Source organism: Syngnathoides biaculeatus, chromosome 3, assembly GCF_019802595.1.
Source record: "Syngnathoides biaculeatus isolate LvHL_M chromosome 3, ASM1980259v1, whole genome shotgun sequence".
Lineage (NCBI taxonomy): Eukaryota > Metazoa > Chordata > Actinopteri > Syngnathiformes > Syngnathidae > Syngnathoides > Syngnathoides biaculeatus.
The window spans coordinates 30,615,494-30,637,262 of NC_084642.1; the positions used below are offsets into that span (position 1 = coordinate 30,615,494).

Genomic DNA, 21,769 nt, shown 5'->3' on the forward strand with positions numbered 1-21,769 from the left:
TTTGTAGGGACGTCCACGAACGCGCCGTGGCTGAGCTTGTCACCACACGTCACGTCACGTCACGCACGCAAGGCTCGGCAACTATCGTGCGATGGAGTGCACAATGGAGACCGTGAGTGGCACAAACAAGAAATAAATAGTTAACCTCTGTACAACTCCGAGTTAAATTGGTAAGTAATCAAGTTCTTACCTCCAAATGAGGACGCCGAAAGTCACTTATAGCAGCTTCCCTTCCTCCTCCGTCGCCAACAGTAAACTTTTATTTCATTCCCTGCATTTTCACACCATTCCACCCCAACATCTTCTCTTCACTCAGGGCGCCCACCGCGGAGTAACTCCCCGCAAGTCAACTGTGTGACCCGGGGGAATGCATGACGATCTATCCGAGCGGGTCAGCAGCTGAGTGCCTTTGAACGCTGCTCGTGATTGACTTCACCACCCAACTCTTCTCTCGTGTGAGTGAGTGAAAGAGTGTGCGCACCTAAGGAGCTCAACCCCGTCCTAAAGCGCGCTCACGCGGCCGAGCTACAGAACAGGAAGCCGGCCCGAAATGGCGAACTTCTGTCACACAACTTTTAAATGTATTATTACGCTAAATATAAACAGATATCGCCATATAAAATGCATAAAATACGTGTGTTTAATTTTTACTAAATTAATTTTAAACCACGTCTTTTTTTCCCTCGGCTCCTCCCAATGTCGCAAATTGTGACTGTTTACGCGATAGCGGTTTACGGCAGCTGGACGAGGAGTGTTTCGGGTATAGCTTCCTAAAGCACCGCGTATCAGCCACACTTATTTGAGCTAAATAGGACTGCTCTGATGAATTGTGCCATGTATGTGCACCTGGATGAGTTTTTAGGCTTCTTGTAATGTGGAGAAATGTGACTAACCAACTCATTCTAACGCTGCTTTTAGCTGCAATTCGCTATTAGAGCCTTCGTAAACGTCACGGCTACGTCGTTATGCGCATGCGCACTAAAATGATTTGCAATGTTTTCAACCGCTTCCGCATCATATTGGATAAGAAACCTTGATTTTGTTGCTTTTTACATTTTTATCACAGTATGCGAGTTTGTGTCGGTTAAGGCTAAGCAAAGATATATGGCAAAGGTTCTGTACAACAGCAGCAACTCGAATTTGCTTTAAATACGAAGTCACGGATGTATGAGTCCCAAATTCTTCCACTTCTTGTTCTTGGTCTATCCAGAGGCGATGTTTTTGATCGACAACTTTTAATTTCGGCCTGCACAATATTTAATAAAATTCTCAAGTCTCTTGACGCATACAAGTAAGTAAGTTTGAATCAGTTTGCTGACGCGGGACGTGTAATTGCATTGCTTTGGGCGAATTATAAGGCTCGCAATCTCATTCATACAGGGTAGGCCGACTGTAAAAGGTAACACCCTAATGTATCGCAAGCATTAAGTATTTGAGTGCAAGTTATTAGCTAATGTGAATTATTTTGTTTCTCCTTTTAGGAACACTATGGTAGCAAATATTGTGTGTCAAAACAAATTAATATAAAGATGAGTGTCTTTTATGTAAAATGCCGAAAGCGTGCATGGTCGTTCAGTATACGTTCCACTTGTGTCAAGTACTATGTCTGCTCGTAAAATTTTTAATTAGCTTCAGGCTTCTTTGGACTCCGTAAAAGCTCTTAGAATCCATTTTGATGGACTCTGTATCATACGACGGAATAATACACTCCAATGTTCTACTTAACAAACTCTGTGCATCCCGGTCGGCTGTTGGCTTGGCCAGCCTTTATGCCCATCAACTTTTGACGACACGGCCAACAACAGTTCCATATGATGTACTTCGCTGAAGCGTTTTTAGGACACACACTTCTTTACTTTGTATGTCTTTGAATCAAGACGTTTGCTTATTTCCTTCACAAATAAATGTGCTGCATTTTGACAATATCAGCTATCTGAAACAAGACAAAAGTACATTAAAACTTGGGCAGTAAACAGGCGAGTTCAAGCGCTCTACATCTCATACAGAGGTATGAAAAGCTAACAAAATTGGAACAAGATTGTTGAGTGTTTAAACTGTATTTCTTCAAACTGTTTTTGTGACTGACATTTTGTTCACGTTTGAAGCATGGACCCCGTGGTGCTAAGCTACCAGGACAGCCTGCTTCGCCGCTCAGATGTTTCCCTTCTGGAAGGACCCCACTGGCTGAATGACCAACTCATCGGATTTGCCTTTGAGTATTTTGCTAGTGAGCGCTTCCGAATCCTGGGGGAGAGCGTCGTCTTTGTCAGCCCGCAGGTCACCCAGTTTATCAAGTGCTCTTCCAGCCCAGAGGAGTTAGTTATGTTTCTTAACCCTCTGGATCTGGCTTCGCGTCGTTGGGTCTTCCTGGCTGTGAATGACAATTCCGAGCAGGGCGCTGGGGGGTCGCACTGGAGCCTTCTGGTTTACCATCATAAATCCAACCACTTCTCTCACTATGACTCTCAAAATGGCAGCAACTCTCTGCATGCCCAGCGCATTGCTAGCAAGTTAGAACCCATGTTGTGTGGAGGGAGAAAGGCTACATTTGTGGAGGAGCCCAGTCCTGTACAACAGAACAGCTATGATTGTGGCATGTATGTCATCTGTATAGCTGAGGCCTTGTGTGAGAAGCCACACCTGGCTTTACAAACTCTCACTCCATCCTTCATTAAACAGAAGAGAGCAGAATGGGGCATATTGATACAAAGTCTCGCTCAGAGTCAACTCTGATGTGCACTCTTTTCCTCTGTACCACACGCACTGTATGCAGAACTGCACATGCACGAGCTAACAAAATTAGTACCTCTTTGTTCATGAACTATAAATGAACAAATGACACTGAAATTGCTGACAGTAGTATAAAATGAAAATTCGCAGAAAATGAACAAAATTCAAAATCAGACATTGATTTTTAAGTGCTGTATAACAGGATCGCTTTAAAAAGCAAACTAATGAAACAGGCGCGAACAAATTAAAGTATCTTTTAATATTGTGTTACACAGTTTCTATAATAGTCAATGAGTAGCACAGAAACTGCTTATTAATAGTAAGTCAGACTGATTACATACTTCAATACAAACCTTTATTTAATATTCAAATTATTTTCAATCTTATCAAGGATGCCATCGTTGTTGTCCAGGTCTGTTTCATTTCTTTTAACCATTTAAAGGCAATGTATAATTTTCATTGGTTCATTTTCACTCATTGTTCTTTTAACGCCAGTTTGTTAGAAGTTGTTGCTGTGACCATTTTGAATTTTTCCCTTTCATTAAAAGGGGTATCAACCATTTTGTCCATGTACTACTGTTGTATTCTCTGCGAGAGCAATGAATACACTCATGCACTCTTAAGAACGGTAAAGCAAAACTTGTTTCATTTCGACCCAGTTGGTAATGAAATAAAGTGACAATATTTTTACCATTTTATGATTTATACGAACTACCACTGTAATGTTTATTTCTAATATAAGCAGTGCAACACTTGAGATGTAAACAAGAACACCAGCATGCCTATAAAAGGTACGTCATTGCGTGTACATTTTACTGATGTTGGAGGCAATGTGATCAGTGACTTCCATTTTATGAGTTTGGGGTAAAAATATAAATGTTAAAACACATGGTCATTTTTGAATGGACAAAGATTAACAGAATGTGACTTTGTTTCCATAATTTTATTCTTGGCTCTCATCACTGTGGGACTTGTATTTGGAAGTATTATTGGATTTAATGACATAACTTTTGTTCTTTATTAAATCAGTTTTATCTTGAAAGTGTTGCTTTTGTCATATTGTATTGGCTCACAGTGATTCACATTCAAATTTTACAAAAAAAGACTTCAATTTGTATTCTAGAGTGCTTGTCCTCATGAGGGTCATGGGAAGGCTGGAGTGCCTCCCTCTGAACTTTGGGTGATTGCCCCCTTGATTGGTCACTGCTCATGAACGTAGGTGGAGGTAGGAATGTAGCTCAACTAGTAAATTGAGAGGTTTCCCTTTAGGCCCTTTCTTCACCGCAATGGACCAATACATAATCACTGGAGATGCTACACTGACCTACCTGTCAATCTTCCATTCCATTCTTCTCTCATTCATGAACAAGATGGCAATACACGTATTTGAACACCCTGCTACATTGCAAGTTCTCCCACTTAGAAATCATGGAGGGTTCTGAAATTTTTATTGTAGGTGCATGTCCACTGTGAGTGAGATAATTAAAATGAAAAATCCAGAAATCACAATGTATGATTTTTTTAACAATTTATTTGTGTGATACAGCTGTAAATGAGAATTTGAACGCCAGAGATAACCAATGTTAATATTTGGTACAGTCGACTTTGTTTGCAATTACAGAGGTCAAACATTTCCTGTAGTTGTTCACCAGGTTTGCACACACTGCAGGAGGGATTTTGGCCCACTCCTCCACACAGATCTTCTCTAGATCAGACAGGTTTCTGGCGTGTCGCTGAGGAACATGGAGTTTCACCTCCCTCCAAAGATTTTCTATTGGGTATAGGTCTGGTGACTGGCTAGGCCACGCCAGAACCTTGATATGATTCTTACGGAGCCACTTCTTGGTTTTCCTGGCTGTGTGCTTCGGGTCATTGTCATGTTGAAAAACCCAGCCACGACCCATCTTCAATGCTCTGGCAGAGGGAAAGAGGTTGTTCCCCAAAATCTCACAATACTTGGCCGTGGTCATCCTCTCCTTAATAAAGTGCAGTCGTCTTGTCCAATGTCCAGAAAAACACCCCCAAAGCATGATGCTACCACCCCCATGCTTCACAGTAGGGATGGTGTTCTTGGGATGGAACTCATCATTCGTCTTCTTCCAAACACAGTTAGTGGAATTATGACCAAAAAGTTCAATTTTGGTCTCATCTGACCACAAAACTTTCTACCATGACTCCTCTGTATCATCCAAATGGTCATTGGCAAATTTTAGACGGGCCTTGACATGTGCTGGTTTAAGCAAGGGAACCTTCCGTGCCGTGCATGATTTCAAACCATGACATCTTAGTGTGTTACCAACAGTCACCTTGGAAACGGTGGTCCCAGCTCTTTTCAGGTCATTGACCAAGTACTCTCGTGTAGTCCTGGGCTGATTCCCCACCTTTGTAAGGATCATTGAGACCCCACAAGGTTATATCTTGAATGGGGATCCTCTCCGATTTGAGATTGACAGTCATGTTTAGCTTCTTCCATTTTCTAATAATTGGTCCAACAGTGGCCCTTTTTTCACCAAGCGGCTTGACAATTTCTTCGTAGCCCTTTCCAGCCGTGTGGAGTTGTACAATTCTGCCTCTGCAGTTTTTGAGCCCGAACAATAGGCCTAGCTCCAGAGGGGGCCCTGGTGAACCGTGTCTGGGCAATGAAAAAATAAATCTAATATTCATACTTTTCACAAGGGGTCTTTGAGTGTGCTTTGTCTGGTCCCTCACCTAGGACCTGTTTGCTATGAGTGACCCTCCCAGGTCCATGAAGGCCCAGACAATTTAGCGCCAAGGATTACTGGGACACAGAAACACCACAAGCTAAATTAAAAGGGTGGGTCGTGAGCCCGTTCTTAAAAACAAGAACATTCTCTGCAGCTCTGAGGCCAGAAACTCGCAAGTATCAATATTCAGCTTTTAAAAAAGCTTATAAATACTGTAAATCCTCACCTGTCCCCTCAGGAGTCAACACGAACTGTCCGAATAGTTGGAGTCGCTAACTCTTGTCCAGAATCTCCTGTCCAGTCATCAGTCGCTACACAGTCACAACTGAGCAGAATGAATTATATGATTTTTGAATGTTTTCATTTTTGCTGTGCTCATCAGGGCTGAGACACCACTAGTATTCAAGCATTTGGATAACGTTAATCAAAATGTAAAACTTGTGAATGTGAAAAGTTTCAAAGAGTACTTGTAATTATTTGTAGTAAACCAATGGAAATATTTTTGGAATAGTCGTTTTGTGTGTGTGTGTGTTGTGTGTGTGTGTGTGTGTGTGTGTGTGTGTGTGTGTGTGTGTGTGTGCAGTTTGGAAGTTCTCCTTTGTGCTTCTGTGAGTTTTCTTTGGACTTGACCACAAGCAGGAGAAAAGATGGATGGATGGACCATTTTTTCCCCTCATTTTTATACAACAAAGAGCTACAGTACATGTTGAGACTTACTGAAAGTGCGCACGCTGCATTTCTAACTTTCAACTGACTTGATTTAGTCGGTACTGGAAGAAACACAAAGAGTTTGAAAAGCTGAAAAAGCTAACGAACTGCAGATGCTGACAATGAGAAATGGAGGAAAGATTTTTACACAATGATGATCACTCTTGCATTTTCTTTACTCACAGAAATCCAGTGTATAAATAATGTTTAATATTCCCGGGTTCTCCACTGAAGAGAAACAGATGTGAAGAAGCGCTTTTCGCTGTGGAGTTGAGGTGTCATCAGTGTCCTCTTTTGTTTTGTCTCATCGTGCCGTTTTTGTACAATGACAACTCTCCAGAGAATGGGCGTGAAAACACACGGTGGGCTTATGAAACTACAAGTATTAACGTCTTGTATGAACTCGTAAAACAACTCCAGCTGAACGACATGTTCCGCCTGACACAGCAAGGAACCATTGTTGACTAACCTGTTTGCTTTTTGCTCCTGGCCCGTAGGATTAACTGGCGAGCATTCCCTAGGAAATAGAATCTAGCGCACACACGTCGGCAGTGTGAGTGGATTGTTGTCCTTGAGCTGTTTGGGCACTTGGTGCCTTGCTGGTGCGATGCCCACGGACCAAACTGGTGTCACTGGGGATGGAACCCACACACCCTCCACAAATGTCAGGCGAGTGAACCGCTACAATAACAGTGGCTCCAAATTGAGCTCAAATTGAATTAATCCAGTGAACTATTATAGGGATGAAGAATGTTTTGGAATGTGTCAATCATTAGCCAGCGATGAAGCTATATTTATTAGTTATAGGCTTCCATGTGCAGGCCAACGCATAAACACACATATACGGTATATGATGCAGATTACTGACGCGTTGCACTGGCACTAGGATTTATGAGAAGAGGGAAACGTCTGCCGTGAATATTTTGGCCCTGCAGATCAGTTCATTTTGTGGATGTCATCATTTGCAAGTACAGTACGATAGAACCCAAAAGTGTCCCGAATTCTTTATTTGTCAGAGAAAAATCGGTGAAAACAATCAGTCAACATCTCTTATCTACCATTAGACCTGTACATTTTGGTATATTTGCTTCAGTAGTAAAACTAGACCTTAACGAGGCACACTAGAGGGTAGGAAATATAAACAAAGACGTGTGTTTAGCGCAATAAAATGGAAGCCGTGCCTCTTACTTTATACAGTGATAAACAGTCATGCACTTCATTGGTGCACATCTGTGTTACTGGAGACCCTCCAAGTATGCCGCGTGTGCTGACGATCTTAGCGTGGGGAATGCGAACCATTAGCGGGACGTGACAGTCTGTCAAAGCAGAGGGGTTAAATGTCATCCGGAGAGCATTCTGGAACACGTGATGTGACTCCCTGGAGGGCGGCGCCAAGTCTGACCGTCTGCCTTAATTGACGAAAGGACACGCCCGCACACAGAGTGGAAAAAAAGTATACGCTACATTCAAGGGAGCTCTACTCCACCGTCCACCCCCCCCCCCCCTTGGATCACAAACACAAATACAACCTACTACTATTAATATCCAGGATGACTAAAGATGGCAGCAGCAACCAATGGACCCCGTACCTCTTTTTTCTTGACCTAAATGACAAAGATCCCATTTATATGAGACTATCTCTTCCCACGCATTTAATCCATCTCGAGTCCAAGACTGGTTTGGAGCACGTACCCTTGGCGTAAATATGGGAATTCTTGTCATATTCTCTGCATGATCACCGACTCTCTGAACCAGATGTCCTTCTGTTTACTCCAACCCTCTCTTCGCTGCACCTGTCAATGATTTTCACACGATTTTTGAAATCAGGGTAGGTTTGGGCTACTTGTTTTATTAGAATTTTTTGGTTTAACCTGTGGATTACCTAAAATGAGTGTCTATACCAGACAACTTGTACAATTTATCTAAAATGTCACCAGAATGCTGTACAGTCAATGAATGGATAGTGATAATACGGTGAGATTGCGTCCCCTAGTGGACAGGCATGACAGCAGTTACATTTTCGTTGTTTGATTTCTAATAAAACATATCCATCCGTTTTCTTAGCCGTTTATTCTCATGAGGGCCGCGGGAGTGAGCCTATCCCAGCTGTCAACGGGCAGGAGGTAGGATACACTCTGAACTGGTTTTCAGCCAATCGCAGGGCACCTAGAGACAAACAGCCGCACTCATAATATAATAACAAATAAACATGGACTACTACTACTACTACTAATACTTTATTTTTCATTATAAATGCTTTATCTTTTTTAAATGGCTTTATGTTTCCAAAGCTTTTTTTTTTTTGTATGAAGGCAATTTGTCAATACACAGGTGCATCTCAGTAAATTTGAAAGTAATTTTTACCCCCCAAGTTCAATTCACTGCTTTTGTTCAAAGGTAGTTGGCATAGGGTCCTGCGCCCCTGCTACATGCATGAGGAGAAGCGGTCCATCTGCCACGGTTTGGTGTGTTCCATAAAAGGACAAACCCTGACTGGAACAGAAAATCATCAGTGATGGAAAAAAAAAAGTCTGCCCCCCTCCACTGTGCCAGATCATTGCACTATTAGGCACTTTAAATTGATCTAAATTGCTTGAGTACTCTGAATCATTTGCACAATTGCCGTTATACAGCATCATTACACTTGTGGTACATTTTCATTGCGCTATAACTCTCCATCCTCCTAAATGTATATTTTGTCATAGTGGCTGTTTGTTGTCATACTAGAGCAGCTCCAACTACTATAGACAAATTCCTTGTGTGTCTTGTAACATACTTGGCCAATAAAGCTGATTCTGAGTAGAGCCATTGTTGGGCTTTGATCTTGAATGTGTGGATTAAATATAAACCAGTTTTGATGTCACGCTACAGCAAATTATTCATCGTATTATAATTGATGTTTTTACGATTTAAATTAACCATTATAGGAAAAGACACACAAACACACGTTCCTTATCTGGTCTGTCACCATTTTAATCAACCAGGAGTTTAATACTAAACCAAAATGACATCCAGTTAGCAAAATCAATACAATATCCTTAAAGTCATGAAAGCATTTACACTTGTAATTAGAATACGAGTGACCACTTCAATAGAAATGTAGAAAATAAACCACTCCTTGCAACAGATCAATACATCTATAAATGGACAATCGTTACCTACAAAACCAATTCCAATGAAATTAGGATGTTGTAAATGAAAACAGAATACCATAATTTGCAAATCATCTTCAACATTTATTTAATTAAATTCACTACAAAGATAAGATAATGTTTAAACTTATAAACTATAGTTTTTTTAAAAAAAAAAAAAAACAAAAAAAACATTAACTTACAATTTTATGGCTGCAACACATTCCCAAAAACCTGGGACAGGGTGATATGTTTACCAGTGTTATATCACCTTTTCTTCTAACAACATTCAATAAGCGTTTGGGAACTGAGGATAATAATTGTTGAAGCTTTGTAGTTGGAATTCTTTCCCAATTTTGTTTGATGTACAGCTTCAGCTGTTCAACAGTCCGGGGTCTCCGTTGCCATATTTTACGCTTCATAATGCGCCACACATTTTCAGTGGTCTAGACTGCAGGCAGGCAGGCCAGTCAATATCGCGACTCTTTTCCTACAAAGCCATGAAGCCAAGAATCTGGTTTGACATTGTCCTGCTGAAATAAGCATTAGCATTTATGAAAAAGATGTTGCTTGGATGGCAGCATATGTTTCTCCAAAACTTGTATGTACCTTTCAGCATTAATGGTGCTTTCACAGATGTGTAAGTTACCCGTGCCATTGACACTAACATAGCCCCATACCATCACACATGCTGACTTTTGAACTTTGTGTCCATAAAAGTCCAGATGGTTGTTTTCCTGTTTGGCCTTGAGGATAAGACATCCACAATTTCCAAAAACAACATGAAATTCGAACTTGTTATACCACGGAACACTTTTCCTATTTTCATCAGTCCGTCTTAGATGAGCTCGGCCCCAATGAAGCCGGCAACGTTTCTGAGTTTTGTTGATAAATGGTATGGTTTGCATACTAGAGTTTTAAGTTACACTTACAGATGTAGTGCCAAACTGTATTTCCTGACATCGGTTTTCTGAAGTGTTTCTGAGGCCATGTGGTGGATGCTTTACACATTGATGTTGGTTTTTGATGCCGTGCTGCCTGAGAGATCGAAGGTGACGGACATTCAATGTTGGTTTTTGGCCTTTTGGCTTACACGCAGTGATTTCTCCAGGTTCTCTGAATCTTTAGATAATGATATGGACTGTAGATGATGAAATCACTAAAATTCCTTGCAATTGTACGTTGAGGAACGTTGTCCACAAACGTGTTCACAAAGAGGTGCACCTCGCCCCATCTTTGCTTTTGAATGGCCGGGAACCTTCTTTTAAACCCAATCATGTTACCCACCTGTTCCCAATTAGCCTTTTCACCTGTGAGATGTTCCAAACAGGTGTTTGATGAGCATTCCTCAACTTTCTCAGTCCTTTTTGCCACCTGTCCCAGCATTTTTGAAGCAAGTTTCAGCCATAAAATTATACATTAATGATTATTTGCTAAAAACAACAGTTTATCAGTTTGAACATTTAAGAACCTCTTTGTAGTGTTTTCAATTAAATATAGGTTGAATGTGATTTGAAAATCATTGTATTAGGTCTTTATTCATTTAGCACATCCCAACTTCATTGGGCTTGGGTTTGTAGTTAATCAATAATTGCATTCACATTGTTATAAACACACAAGAGGTGTTATTGCTTTAAGCATATTACAGTTAAATGATCATTTCATTCAGTCAAATGTTGCAACCTTGCCTCCTCCATCACATAAATACATTTAAACATGAAAACTGAGTACCTATGATCAGAGGACCGATCCATCCATCCATCCATCCATCCATCCATCCATCCATCCATCCATCCAGCGTGATAGACTTGGGGCAAGAGGCAGGGATACACACCCTGGACTGGTCTCCAGCCCAGTCACAAGGCATGTACGGACAACCGACCATTCACACTCACATTCACACCTACGGACAATTTGGAGTCATCAATGAACCTAACGTGCATGTTTTTGAGAGAATGTGGAGAAAGCCCAAAGTACCCGGAGAAAACCCACTCAAGCATGGGGAGAACATAAAAACACCCCACAGGAAGGCCAGAGCTACGATTCAAATCCCTGAACCTCAGAACCGTGAGGGACATGTTTTAACCACTATTCCAATCTGCAAAAGTCATGCATAGATCTAAAAGTAATTATAAAATTTTGTGGACATATATATATTTTTTAAAAGTGCACGAGTCAGGATCAACAATAGGTCATTTGGTTTAGTTCACTGTAAAGAAGCGTGAGCTACAAATGAAACGCATTTTTCAAGTCTTTTCATGGTTTTGAACTATCATTCACTTGCTACAGGGTCATTACGGGACACAAATACAGTCTGTTTGCATAGTCTCAAAGTGATCACCAGTCCCATGGAGGGATGGTCTTGATGTCTGGGGACGGTTAGTGTTTCTTCATCATATGATAAGTGGAGAATCAGAGATGGATGTATGTGTGGGAAGAGTGACCAGGAGGCCAAACCAAAAGCTCATCTAGAGGCACCAAGATTACCTGGACAACTGGAAAGCAAGACAGGTTGATGGAGCCTTTGGGATCTGACTCTCCTCTTCCTCCTCTACTGATTCACACAGAATACGTATGTATGTGTGTTTAGGGAGTAAGGTAATAGTTTGATTGATCATAGTGACCGTTCCCTGAGGGGCAAATGTGGAGTGCTGAGAAAGGAGAGCTGCTGTTCCAGACTGCACACACGGAATGCCAGGTAGCACGAAGACAGGATTAGGAGAATGATCCTGTCAAGACAACACACAGAGTAATTTGTATATTGTTGTTTCGAAAAATTCAGTAGTTTCTTGGGTGATTTGATGTGTCAAGAGTGAACACTGGGGGGCAATACGAGACCAATTTGAACCAGGGTGAATTTTTTTTTCTGAACGGTGGGGTGAATATGAGTGTGAATGGTTTATTCATGCTCAGCGATTGACCGTCAACCAGTCCAAAAGTCTAACCAGAAGTAGGCTCAAGTTCGCTTGGGACCCTCCTGAGGAGAAGCGCTAAAGAAAATGGATAGATGGACTACAAGAATACAATTCTGGAGTCATGGAAGTGTGTGCTATTACATGTGCCACTCCTCACATGACTGGACACCATGACTACTTGTATCACCCTGTTAAAGTTGCCATCCTGTGTGGAGCTCTTATTGGGTGTGTGTATGTGTTTCACACTCACAGCAGGGTAAAGACCTTGAGCAGCTGGTATTCCATCTGGCCCAACTCTGCCACGGGCTCTGATAAAAGGCCTCGGTCTGTCTGCAGGCCTCGCTCTGTGACACACACATGTATCATAAGCAATTACACTGCCACATAGGGGAAGGAAACACAAAACATTTGGGGGCAAGAATAAAACCCACACCAGTCAAAACACAAATCAGTGATGGTGTAGTGGTACACACGCCTGACTTTGGTGTGGGCAGCGTGGGATCAATTCCCGCTCAGTGATGGTGTTGATATGTACCCCGCGACTGACTCGCAACTAGTTCAGGGTGTCGTCCGCCTTACGCCTGGAGTTAGCTGGGACTCCTCCAGCACTCCTGTGAGTCTTGTGAGAACAAGCGGCTTGGAAAATGAATGAATATAAATGGTTTAAACACAGTATTCGGATTACTATTGCATTCATGTAATAATAATTAAACTAATTTAAATAAATAAATGAATCACCTCTCCTTGAGCTGTCACCTTATCATGGTGAAGGTGTTTGTGTGTCCCACCGATCCTAGGAGCTAAGTTGTCTGGGGGGTCCGGCCCCTGGTAGGGTCACCCACAGCAAAAAGGTCCTAGATGAGTTGACCAGAGAAAGTACAACTCCATAAACCCCTATGATGAATATAAATAATGGATCGAGGCTTCTCTTGCCCAAACGCGGGTCACCGGTGCCCCCATCTAGAGGTGGGGCTAAAAGGCAAGTGCCCGGTGACCATGCCTGTACATGGGGCTCGGCCGGGCACAACCCGAAAGGGGAATGTGGGTCCCCCTTCCCATGGGCTCACCACCTGTGGGAGAGGCCACAGGTGTCAGGTGCGGTTGTGACCTGGGTGGTGCCCAAAGGCGGAGACCTTGTGATTCCGATCCCTGGCTATAGAGGCTGGTTCTCGGGACATGGAACGTTACCTCTGTGGCAGGGAAGGAGCCCGAGCTGGTGTGTGGGGTCAAGAAGTTCCGACTAGACATAGTCAGGCTCGCCTTTCCACACGGCTTGGGCTCTGGTACCAGTCCTCTCAAGAGGGGTTACACTCTTCCAATCTGGAGTTGAGCACAGTGAGAATTGCTAAGCAGGTGTGGATATACTTATTGCCCCTCAGGATCGGCGCCTGTACATTGGGGTTCACCCCTGTGGACAAGAGTGTAGCCACCATTTGGTCCACATTTCCGGCAGTAAGTTGGACTCATTTCCGGTGAGAGTCACCAATTCTTTTCTTAAATTTTATGGATAGAACCGCTAGGTGCAGCCCAAGTGTACGGGGGTCCTTTTTGGTGGCCTCAGCATTAGATCTCTGTTTTGAGGTGGTTCTGTTGGCTTCATCAAGCTGTGATCTAATTGTCATTGGAGCAGTTCACAGCCAATTGTGAAGGGGATGAGATGAAAATCAATCCCTCCAAATCTGAGAGCATTGTCCTAAATTGGAAAAGGATGGCGTGCCATGTCCGGGTCGAGGATGAGATCCTGCCCCAAGCGGAAGAGTTCAAATACCTTGGGGTCTTGTTCACAAGTGAGGGAAGAATACAGTTGGAGATTGACAGGCGGATGTGTGCAGCGTCTGCAATGATGAGGACTTCGTATCGGTCGTTGTGGTAACGAGGGTGCGAGGTCGAAAGGCGAAGCTCTCAATTTACCAGTCGATCTATGTTCCTACCCTCACTTATGGTCATGAGCTCTGGGTCACAACAGAAAGAGCAAGATCCCGGATCCCTGAGAGATAGGGTGAGAAATTCAATCATCTGGGAGGGGCCCAAAGTCTGGCCGCCGGTCTTTCGCGTTGAGAGGAGCCAGATGAGGTGGACGGGGGAACCTAATTCCGATGCCTCCCTGGAGAGGTGTCCCACCGCAAAAAAAGACTCCAGGGATGACCCAGGACACGCTCGAGACACTACATCCCCTTGGAAAAGCTGGATGAAGTGGCTGGAGAAAGGGAAGTCTGGGCGTCCCTGCTGGAGCTAGTGCTCACCTGACCCGGATAAGCGTTTGAAAACAGATGGATAAATAAATAACCAAACTCAAGGGTCCAGCCATGTTGGGCAAGATTGCCGCCTGCTGTCAACTGAAGTTAACATCCCAATTGGCCTCATGCTTGCATTCCGAACATCACGTGACCAAACCCCGAACTCAGGATATCGGACTCCCTTGTGCATGCTGCCATAACTAGCAGAGCTAAGGGTTGTTTACATGATGATTTGAACAATATTTGAGCAAGTCACTTTAGTACAGTACTAGAAACCACTCTCTGGATGGCACAGTGCAATTCTACACCCCTCTAATCTACAACATCATTGATGTACAGGTACATTATATATTTGGATACATATTGTTAACAGACAGTTAAATAAATATTGTACCTCTCTGATTATGTCTGTCAAATAGATATTACCTTTTTAAGAGGTAAATGTTCATACGGCACTTGTATTCTGCCAAAATAACAGTAGATACTGAAAAAAAATAAATCCTGTGAGTGTGTACTTTCAATTACATAAAACCTGTCAATCTATAGGCTTGTAAAATGGCCACAGACCACAGATACGTATTGCGATTATCTGGATTAAATCTGCATCCGCTCCAAGCTTTTTAATACACTCCCCCTTCACATTGCATTTGGAGCTCAGTGTACTATTGCATAAGAGACATGTTAATAAACAACTGAATATTTTGCTCCTTGACCCACATCCAGGACCAAATAATTCAAATGACAAAGGGTAGAAATGCAGTTTTTCACAAATACTGTAGTTTTTTCCTCAGGGTCTGACCTTCCAGGGGCTGCTCTGACTTGAAGGGTGTATTGACAGCGCTCAGACTACTGCTTGAGTTTCCCAGGAGATCAGGAAGGGAGGAGGACACAGACAAAACTGAGGGCTTCCTTCTCCACTTTAATACTGACGGGAATTCATCAACCGCTGGGAACTCGTCAGGAGTTGGGAAGTCATCCTGGAACAGAAGAAAATAAATATATAAAGCTCATTGTTGTATGCCCCACAGACGTAGAGAGCTCATCTTGAATTTCTTGCTTTGAATGAGGAACCACCAGGAAACATCTTTAAAAGGTTGCAAAATGTGTATGGTGTTAGGATTAAGTCATCAATGGCGACTCTACGATCTTCGGCAAGTCCCTTCACCCTTGCACTATTCTTGGGATTAAGTGACGATAGTCTGCCGCTCCTTTGCTCGTCATGGAGCTCACGCAAAGTAGGCTCCTGTTCTTGGCATTTGATCCTGAACACCCACTTTTTGACTGCGCAGTAACCTGTTGCAGCATCCTCATCCACATTTTGCAACGTTTTGAAAGTGTTTCATGTTGGTTCCCCTTCCAATGCAATAAACCGAATCACATCTCTTTGCTTCTGACAGCTATCCAACAATGACTTCATTTCCACAACGGAAGACAGAAAGAGGACACAGGCTCAAACAAAGCATATATTGAAATAAACATTCAAACAAGTATTTAAAACACAAACTGTGAAAATTTCAGGAAAAAAATTAATTAGTAGGTTAAAGAGTCCTTACTACTTTTTGACTGCCTCAAGAACAATTATTCCCAACTGTTGCTTTAATGGATTTGTTTTTACTACCAGATTGTTTTAGAGTAGAGTAAAATTTGTGCAAACACTGCATATACGCACACAACTGCTTAACAGTAACTTTAGCACAGAAGCTAGCACTAACACAACATGAGATGTATTGTGGCTGGTTCACCAATATATCAGACCAGCAAAAAATGATCTGAGGTCACCCCGGTAATGGGTCTCCTCCAGTCAGGTCAACACCCAACTAAAACTTAATGTAGCGTTTTAAAGCTGTTGTGACTAACCAGTGATAATGTGGGCTCCTCCATGTATTGCTTTAAACTCAGGCTCTTCCCATTGACCTGCAGGGGAACATGACATTGATACTTTGACTGACATACAGTACTGTTTATACATTGCACTGCATCCTGTGTACACACCTGCAAGTGTGTGCAGATCCTACGAAGTACATCATACACACTTTCTCTTGATAGAAGTGACACAAATACATACTGTGAAAATAAAAACACAACATAAACATACAAGAAATCATGGAATGCTGTCAGAAGCAATGTACTGCAACTTCAAAGGTTGTAATCTGAAATCTTCATGCATTTCCACTAAGACTGGACATCCATCCATCCATCTTTCCGTACAGCTGCTCCTCAGTTGGGTCGCGGGTGTGCTAGAAGTTACAACATAGGGGTGAAGGTGTCTGTGTTTGTGGGTATGTAACTCAGCATTTTGGTGACAAAGTGCTGCATCGATGAGTGGCAGAAAAACCTTTTTTTTTCTTTCTTTCTTTCTTTCCTTATACTTTGTGACAACACTGCCTACAGTTGTCGTGGCAACAAAAGCAGTATACTGCGTTGGTCCCCATTACATCAAGAAACACCTACAAAACATCTGGAGAGGAAAGGAAACACTCGTACATTTGAACTATTTAATCTTTGGCACAAAGAGGATTTTTTATTTTCAATCTCATTTGTATTTTTAGGACCAATCAATCAAAGTGGTCAGACAAGATTATCCCAAACCGAGCCTCTCTTACCTAAAAATACTGTCCTAATTTGGAAATGAGCAGGTGAAACAAACTAAAGACAGAAAAGTACAGCTGTGAGGTTAAAAGACACTGACTACACATCTGACTCAATCTGCATATTGTATAAACCCACAGACAGTCTACGTGATTACATATCTTTATCGAGAATGAGTCATCCACATGTACTGCAAGAGTTTTCAAGGCCAATCTTTATCTCCTTCAAAAAGATCTTCTGCTCATATCGGGACTGTTGTGTTGGCAAGTGAATCTTAATCAGACTTTTGGACATAGTAGTCTCAAGTTCACTTACAACAATAAGATAACTACAAAGACACAAGAATGAAACATCTCGTAAAGAATAAAAAGAACAGTGCTGGTTTGAGTTAAGTAGCGCTGTAACTCCTAATTCATGCTGAAAAAACTTTTCTGCTTTTTAAGTAAGTTTTTGCTGTGATTATTGTTCTACTTATTGACAGCTGTATATATATTAATATATATTCTGAAGTAATACATACAGTATGCAAGATATATTTGAGAGGAAAGAGTGATGTTTGTGATTCTATTCATCAGTCCTCAGTCAGAAAAGGGTGGCGTGCCCTGTCCGGGTCAGGGGATGAGATCCTGCCCCAAGTGGAAGAGTTCAAGTATCTGGGGGCCTTGTTCACGAGTGAGGGAAGAATGAAGCAGGAGATTGACAAGCGGATCAGTGCAGTGTCTATATTGGTGCGGAGCTTTGTATCAAGCCATTGTGAAAAAGAGGGAGCTAAGTCGAAAGGCAAATCTCTCAATTTACTAGTCGATCTACGTTCCTACCCTCATCTAATGTCACGAGTTGTGGGTCGTGACCAAATGAACAAGATTCCGCCTCGGGATCCCCCGGGAAAAAGCTCGATGAAGTGGCTGGGGAAAGGGAAGTCTGGGCATCGCAGTTAAAGTTACTGCCCCTGCGACCTGAACAGGAAAAGCAGTAGAAGACGGATGGATGGAAGGTGTCAAGTGTAAGTCAAGTCACAAGTCATTACTGTTCAAGTCTTTTAACATTATTTCAAGTTGAGTTTCAAGTCATGTGACTTGAGTCCACACCTTTGGTGATTTCATCACAAAATAGACATTCCGCAACATTTAGCGGCTCTGCACACAAGAAGGTTCAAGGGGAGATTTGAAACCAGAACCTCTTGCTTATGACGTAGTTAAACTACTACTTCATCGTACTCGCTCAGTATGCTAGAGGATTTTCATTGTTGTTGTTGAAATCCCAATTCCGTCCTCATCCGCACATACTTAATGAGCGCTGCAGAAGTTTTAGATTTCTAATATGCATTAGTATGTTGCTGCTTAGTGTGTATGTGTTCTAAGACTAAAGCACAGAAGCCCATTAATCATATTTTGTCTCTGTGTAGATGTTTCCATCGATTTTCTATCACGCATATCTTCAGAGAACAACTGGAGTCATTATAGTCTTTCAAAACAGGTAATTTGCAAAATAAACATTCAATGATGGTATTTTTGCAGCTCACTGGTATTTTCTGATTTCTTTTTAATTGGATGGGTCAGGACACTGATTTATTTGTGTGGCCTATAGTGAGGGATTCAGGTGCTGTAGTGTTGGAAGAACAGCCACCACTTGAGCGCAGTTCCAGGCTGCTGCTATCTATAGCGCTGTTCTTTCCATCACACCTCGCCTCGGAAAAAAAATGTCACGCTGCGCTAATCAGCACAAGCATTTGAAGTCACAGTGATTCCGACGGGAGTGTTTACCTTCTGGCCAGTGTCAGTGGTGATAGCCAAGCCATTGGGCACCAAGCCCGCTGTTTTATGCTTTTTCACCAACCGTACAGAGACAACAGGGATGGCCACCTGGTGGTGGAAAAGAAGAGATGGACACAAGCATAAAAAGTATTTTTGTTTCTTGGTACCCACATGGTTTAAAAGACTAAAAACACACCAGCACCATGACAGTGAAAATAAATGCAGGCTGGTGAAAGAAAGTACTGGACAAAAAAGTTCTTATTTAAGTTGTAATGCAAGGAATGCAACCTGAAAAAGAAGCTTATCATCACTCAGATGTCAGGAGATATTCGTTTTCAAGGGAATGAGAAAAAAAAGGAACAATGCATATCATCAAAGCCAAAGCACATAGCTGGTTAGCTGGTGTTGAAATATTAAAAACCACCTTGAGTTCAATACATGCAGATGGGAAGACAAGTTTTTGATCTTATGAATGAAGATATCAGCTGCATAGTACCTTGATGTCCTTGCCGAAGAGGTTGGCATAGAAACATAGCCAGTTTCTAGATATGTAAAGCCTGCCTTGGAGGAGGATATCTCTGAGAAGAGCACACGAGTATACTGACGAAACGAGAGACAAAACACAAATTGTTCTTCCTGAGATCCACAGGTGAGTGCAGTAGTCAAACATTGCCCGCAAGAAAGATAACTGATACTTCAGAATAATATGACCCAAGAAATAGTAAAAGGGAGCACTCCAAATATTTACTTGAGTATGAGAAAGTACTCAGGGGAAAAAAAGTACAAGTATAAAGTAATTGAAGAGTAGCTTCTTATAAAAAAGAAAATACTCACAAATATCACAAAATAAATAGACAAATAGATAAATAAGAGAGCCCAAACATTTCAATTTTAAACTGCCCAAAAACCAACAACATATCCACTGGCTCCTACAGACACTTTATTAGCTTCATAAAGAACCTGTTTGCTGAACACAATTATTGATTGTGTGTGTGCATGTGTGTGAGAGAGTGTGAGCGAGAGACAGAGAGCAAAAGAGAGAGAGAGAAAGAGAGAGAGAGAGAGAGAGAGAGAGAAAGAAAGAGGGAGCTCTGCATTTTTACTGCAAGGTGTTTTCTCAAGTTAGAGTGGGCTGAAATTTCCCCATTTGGGCAGTCATAATTGAAGACATAAAGCTGTTTGTTGTTTTCCAGAGTCTGTAAAGTAAACACTCGTACAGCCTCCCCCCCAAAATGAGTCACTTTGAATGGCCCACGAATGTTTGTGTGCAGTCATGTGGCATGGCCTTGTGCCATCTGATTGGTTAATGGGAGACAAATGACATGAGTGATCACGCTGGACTGGTGCAATGGTCCACTATGATGAAGCCAAAAGTCTAAGTTTAAAAACGGATTGCCACACACAGCATGTCAATCATTGTAATGAAGTAAAGTTTGCAATTTGTCTTTCCATAAATACTGAAGTAAAAGTCAAAATTATGTTGCATTAAAACTACTTTGGGAAGCACAATTTGTCCAAAACGTTACTTGAGTAAATGTAATGAAGAAAATGTAATTACTACACACCTCCGCTTACAATCCAAGATTGACAAAACAGCTTTGATATTTTTTTTTCTTTTAAAGAAAAACAGTAATGCAGTTAATTTCTTATCAGCGGAGTTCATATCATGCACACCAACAAGTTCATTAATAAGAAATGGGACCTATGCAAATAAATATTGAATTGAATCAAAATTCCATTAAGTTCAATGAAATGTGTTCATAACTTTTGAGCTATTTAATTATTAGATTATTACGTTACTTGGTCACAGCAAAGTTCCATAAAGTGAAACTTGTATTATGATGTCCATTTTTTCTTTTTACTCATTATAACAGAGTTCCAACAGTGACAGGAAATATGATTTGGTGGCAATGACACAGCACACACGGGTGAAGTGTAAAACATAAACTGGTGCGACGACATGATTTAGTCACGCGAGCTTGCCGGGTACCTTTCATAAGGAGTTCATCCTTGGGCACACACTGGAACAGTTTGTGGTACTGCGAGTTGTACTTGCTGACAGTCTGTGCAGAGGGACAGGGCAGAGTCATGAGCAGCTCCTTGGCGGACCGGCCCGCCCGCACGTCGCCTGAACCCCCTCTCCAGCCGCCGGCCGCTCCGACTCTGCTCACCGCCGACACCACTCGCTCCCTCAGAGGTGGCGAGCTCTGCACCAGGCTCAGTACGTTGGCACCGTACACACATACACACTCATCCATGGCCTGAAGCAAGTCGCTGCAAGACACACACTGTTCCCCTGTGGTTTGTCAGTACGCGTGACAGTACAGCTAGTCTACGTGAAAAAAAGCACACGCTTGGCAGTGTGCACATAAACACAACTAAACGAGCGCGATCCTCAAACTCAAGGCGTCTCTGTCTCAAATAGTCCTCCAGTGACTCAACGCTCTATAGCACCCATTTGATAATCTCTCACTCCACACACACACATGTACAGATTACCCTTCATCAGTCCGAGCTGGAAAACAAACACACTGCTCACTGATGTACAATGACGACTTTCTTTTTTCAGTATTTCCTCCCGTGTCAGTGACACCTTCGAAGACCAAACCCTCCCGTGTCCGAAAACTCATTTGGTCACAATCATTTCCCGGCTCTCCTCCCTCAAACTCACTTCCAGCCTTTGCCACCCGTTGTTCTTTTCTCTCTCCATCCCTCCGCTTTGACTGGCTCACTCTTACTGTCCTATTAATAGTTCAAGGCACTGCCTCTCGTCAGGAATATGGAGCTAACGGTAGGTCGCAGTAACTATAGGACGCTGGGGGGGAGGCTGGGGGCATTGTCCCCAGTGAATGACAGTGATATTTGCTTTACGATGGGGAGGAGATGCTTTAAACCTGTATATCAAGAAGCGAGTTGCAATAACATAAAAAGTGAGTACCGAGGGGCACCATTATAATTGCATCAGGTTTACATTCTGGTAATTTTTTCATTTCTTTAGTT

General features: G+C 42.2%; 3 protein-coding genes across 17 annotated transcripts in view; 1 reads left to right on the top strand and 2 right to left on the bottom strand.

Annotated features, from left to right (window-relative positions):
- myo9aa (myosin IXAa) overlaps positions 1 to 330 on the bottom strand; it is a 122,976-nt gene extending 122,646 nt beyond the window's left edge. For all 10 annotated transcript variants that reach the window (XM_061815300.1, XM_061815303.1, XM_061815302.1 and 7 more), the window contains exon 1: positions 191 to 330. The gene's annotated coding sequence lies outside the window, so the exon portion shown is untranslated. The remainder of the gene's footprint in view (positions 1 to 190) is intronic.
- senp8 (SUMO peptidase family member, NEDD8 specific) lies at positions 317 to 3,772 on the top strand. 6 transcript variants are annotated; one of them, XM_061815312.1, is made up of 3 exons: positions 797 to 836; positions 1,930 to 2,008; positions 2,106 to 3,772. In XM_061815312.1, the coding sequence occupies exon 3, from the start codon at positions 2,107 to 2,109 to the stop codon at positions 2,731 to 2,733; it is 627 nt and encodes a 208-aa protein (XP_061671296.1). In that variant the 5' UTR covers positions 797 to 836; positions 1,930 to 2,008; position 2,106; the 3' UTR covers positions 2,734 to 3,772. The 6 variants fall into 6 exon arrangements, with proteins under 6 accessions (XP_061671294.1, XP_061671293.1, XP_061671297.1 ...); XM_061815311.1 differs by lacking the exon at positions 797 to 836 and adding an exon at positions 1,151 to 1,291; XM_061815310.1 differs by lacking the exons at positions 797 to 836; positions 1,930 to 2,008 and adding an exon at positions 317 to 455.
- Positions 3,773 to 9,107: 5,335 nt separating this feature from the next.
- Positions 9,108 to 21,769, bottom strand: part of gramd2aa (GRAM domain containing 2Aa) — a 32,639-nt gene continuing 19,977 nt past the window's right edge. The window contains exons 5-12 of the mRNA XM_061815314.1: positions 20,760 to 21,057; positions 19,266 to 19,369; positions 18,779 to 18,877; positions 16,419 to 16,490; positions 16,284 to 16,340; positions 15,226 to 15,403; positions 12,440 to 12,533; positions 9,108 to 12,003 (exon numbers count right to left, since the gene is read on the bottom strand). Coding sequence (XP_061671298.1) covers positions 11,889 to 12,003; positions 12,440 to 12,533; positions 15,226 to 15,403; positions 16,284 to 16,340; positions 16,419 to 16,490; positions 18,779 to 18,877; positions 19,266 to 19,369; positions 20,760 to 21,057 — 1,017 coding nt within the window. The 3' untranslated portion in view covers positions 9,108 to 11,888. The remainder of the gene's footprint in view (positions 12,004 to 12,439; positions 12,534 to 15,225; positions 15,404 to 16,283; positions 16,341 to 16,418; positions 16,491 to 18,778; positions 18,878 to 19,265; positions 19,370 to 20,759; positions 21,058 to 21,769) is intronic.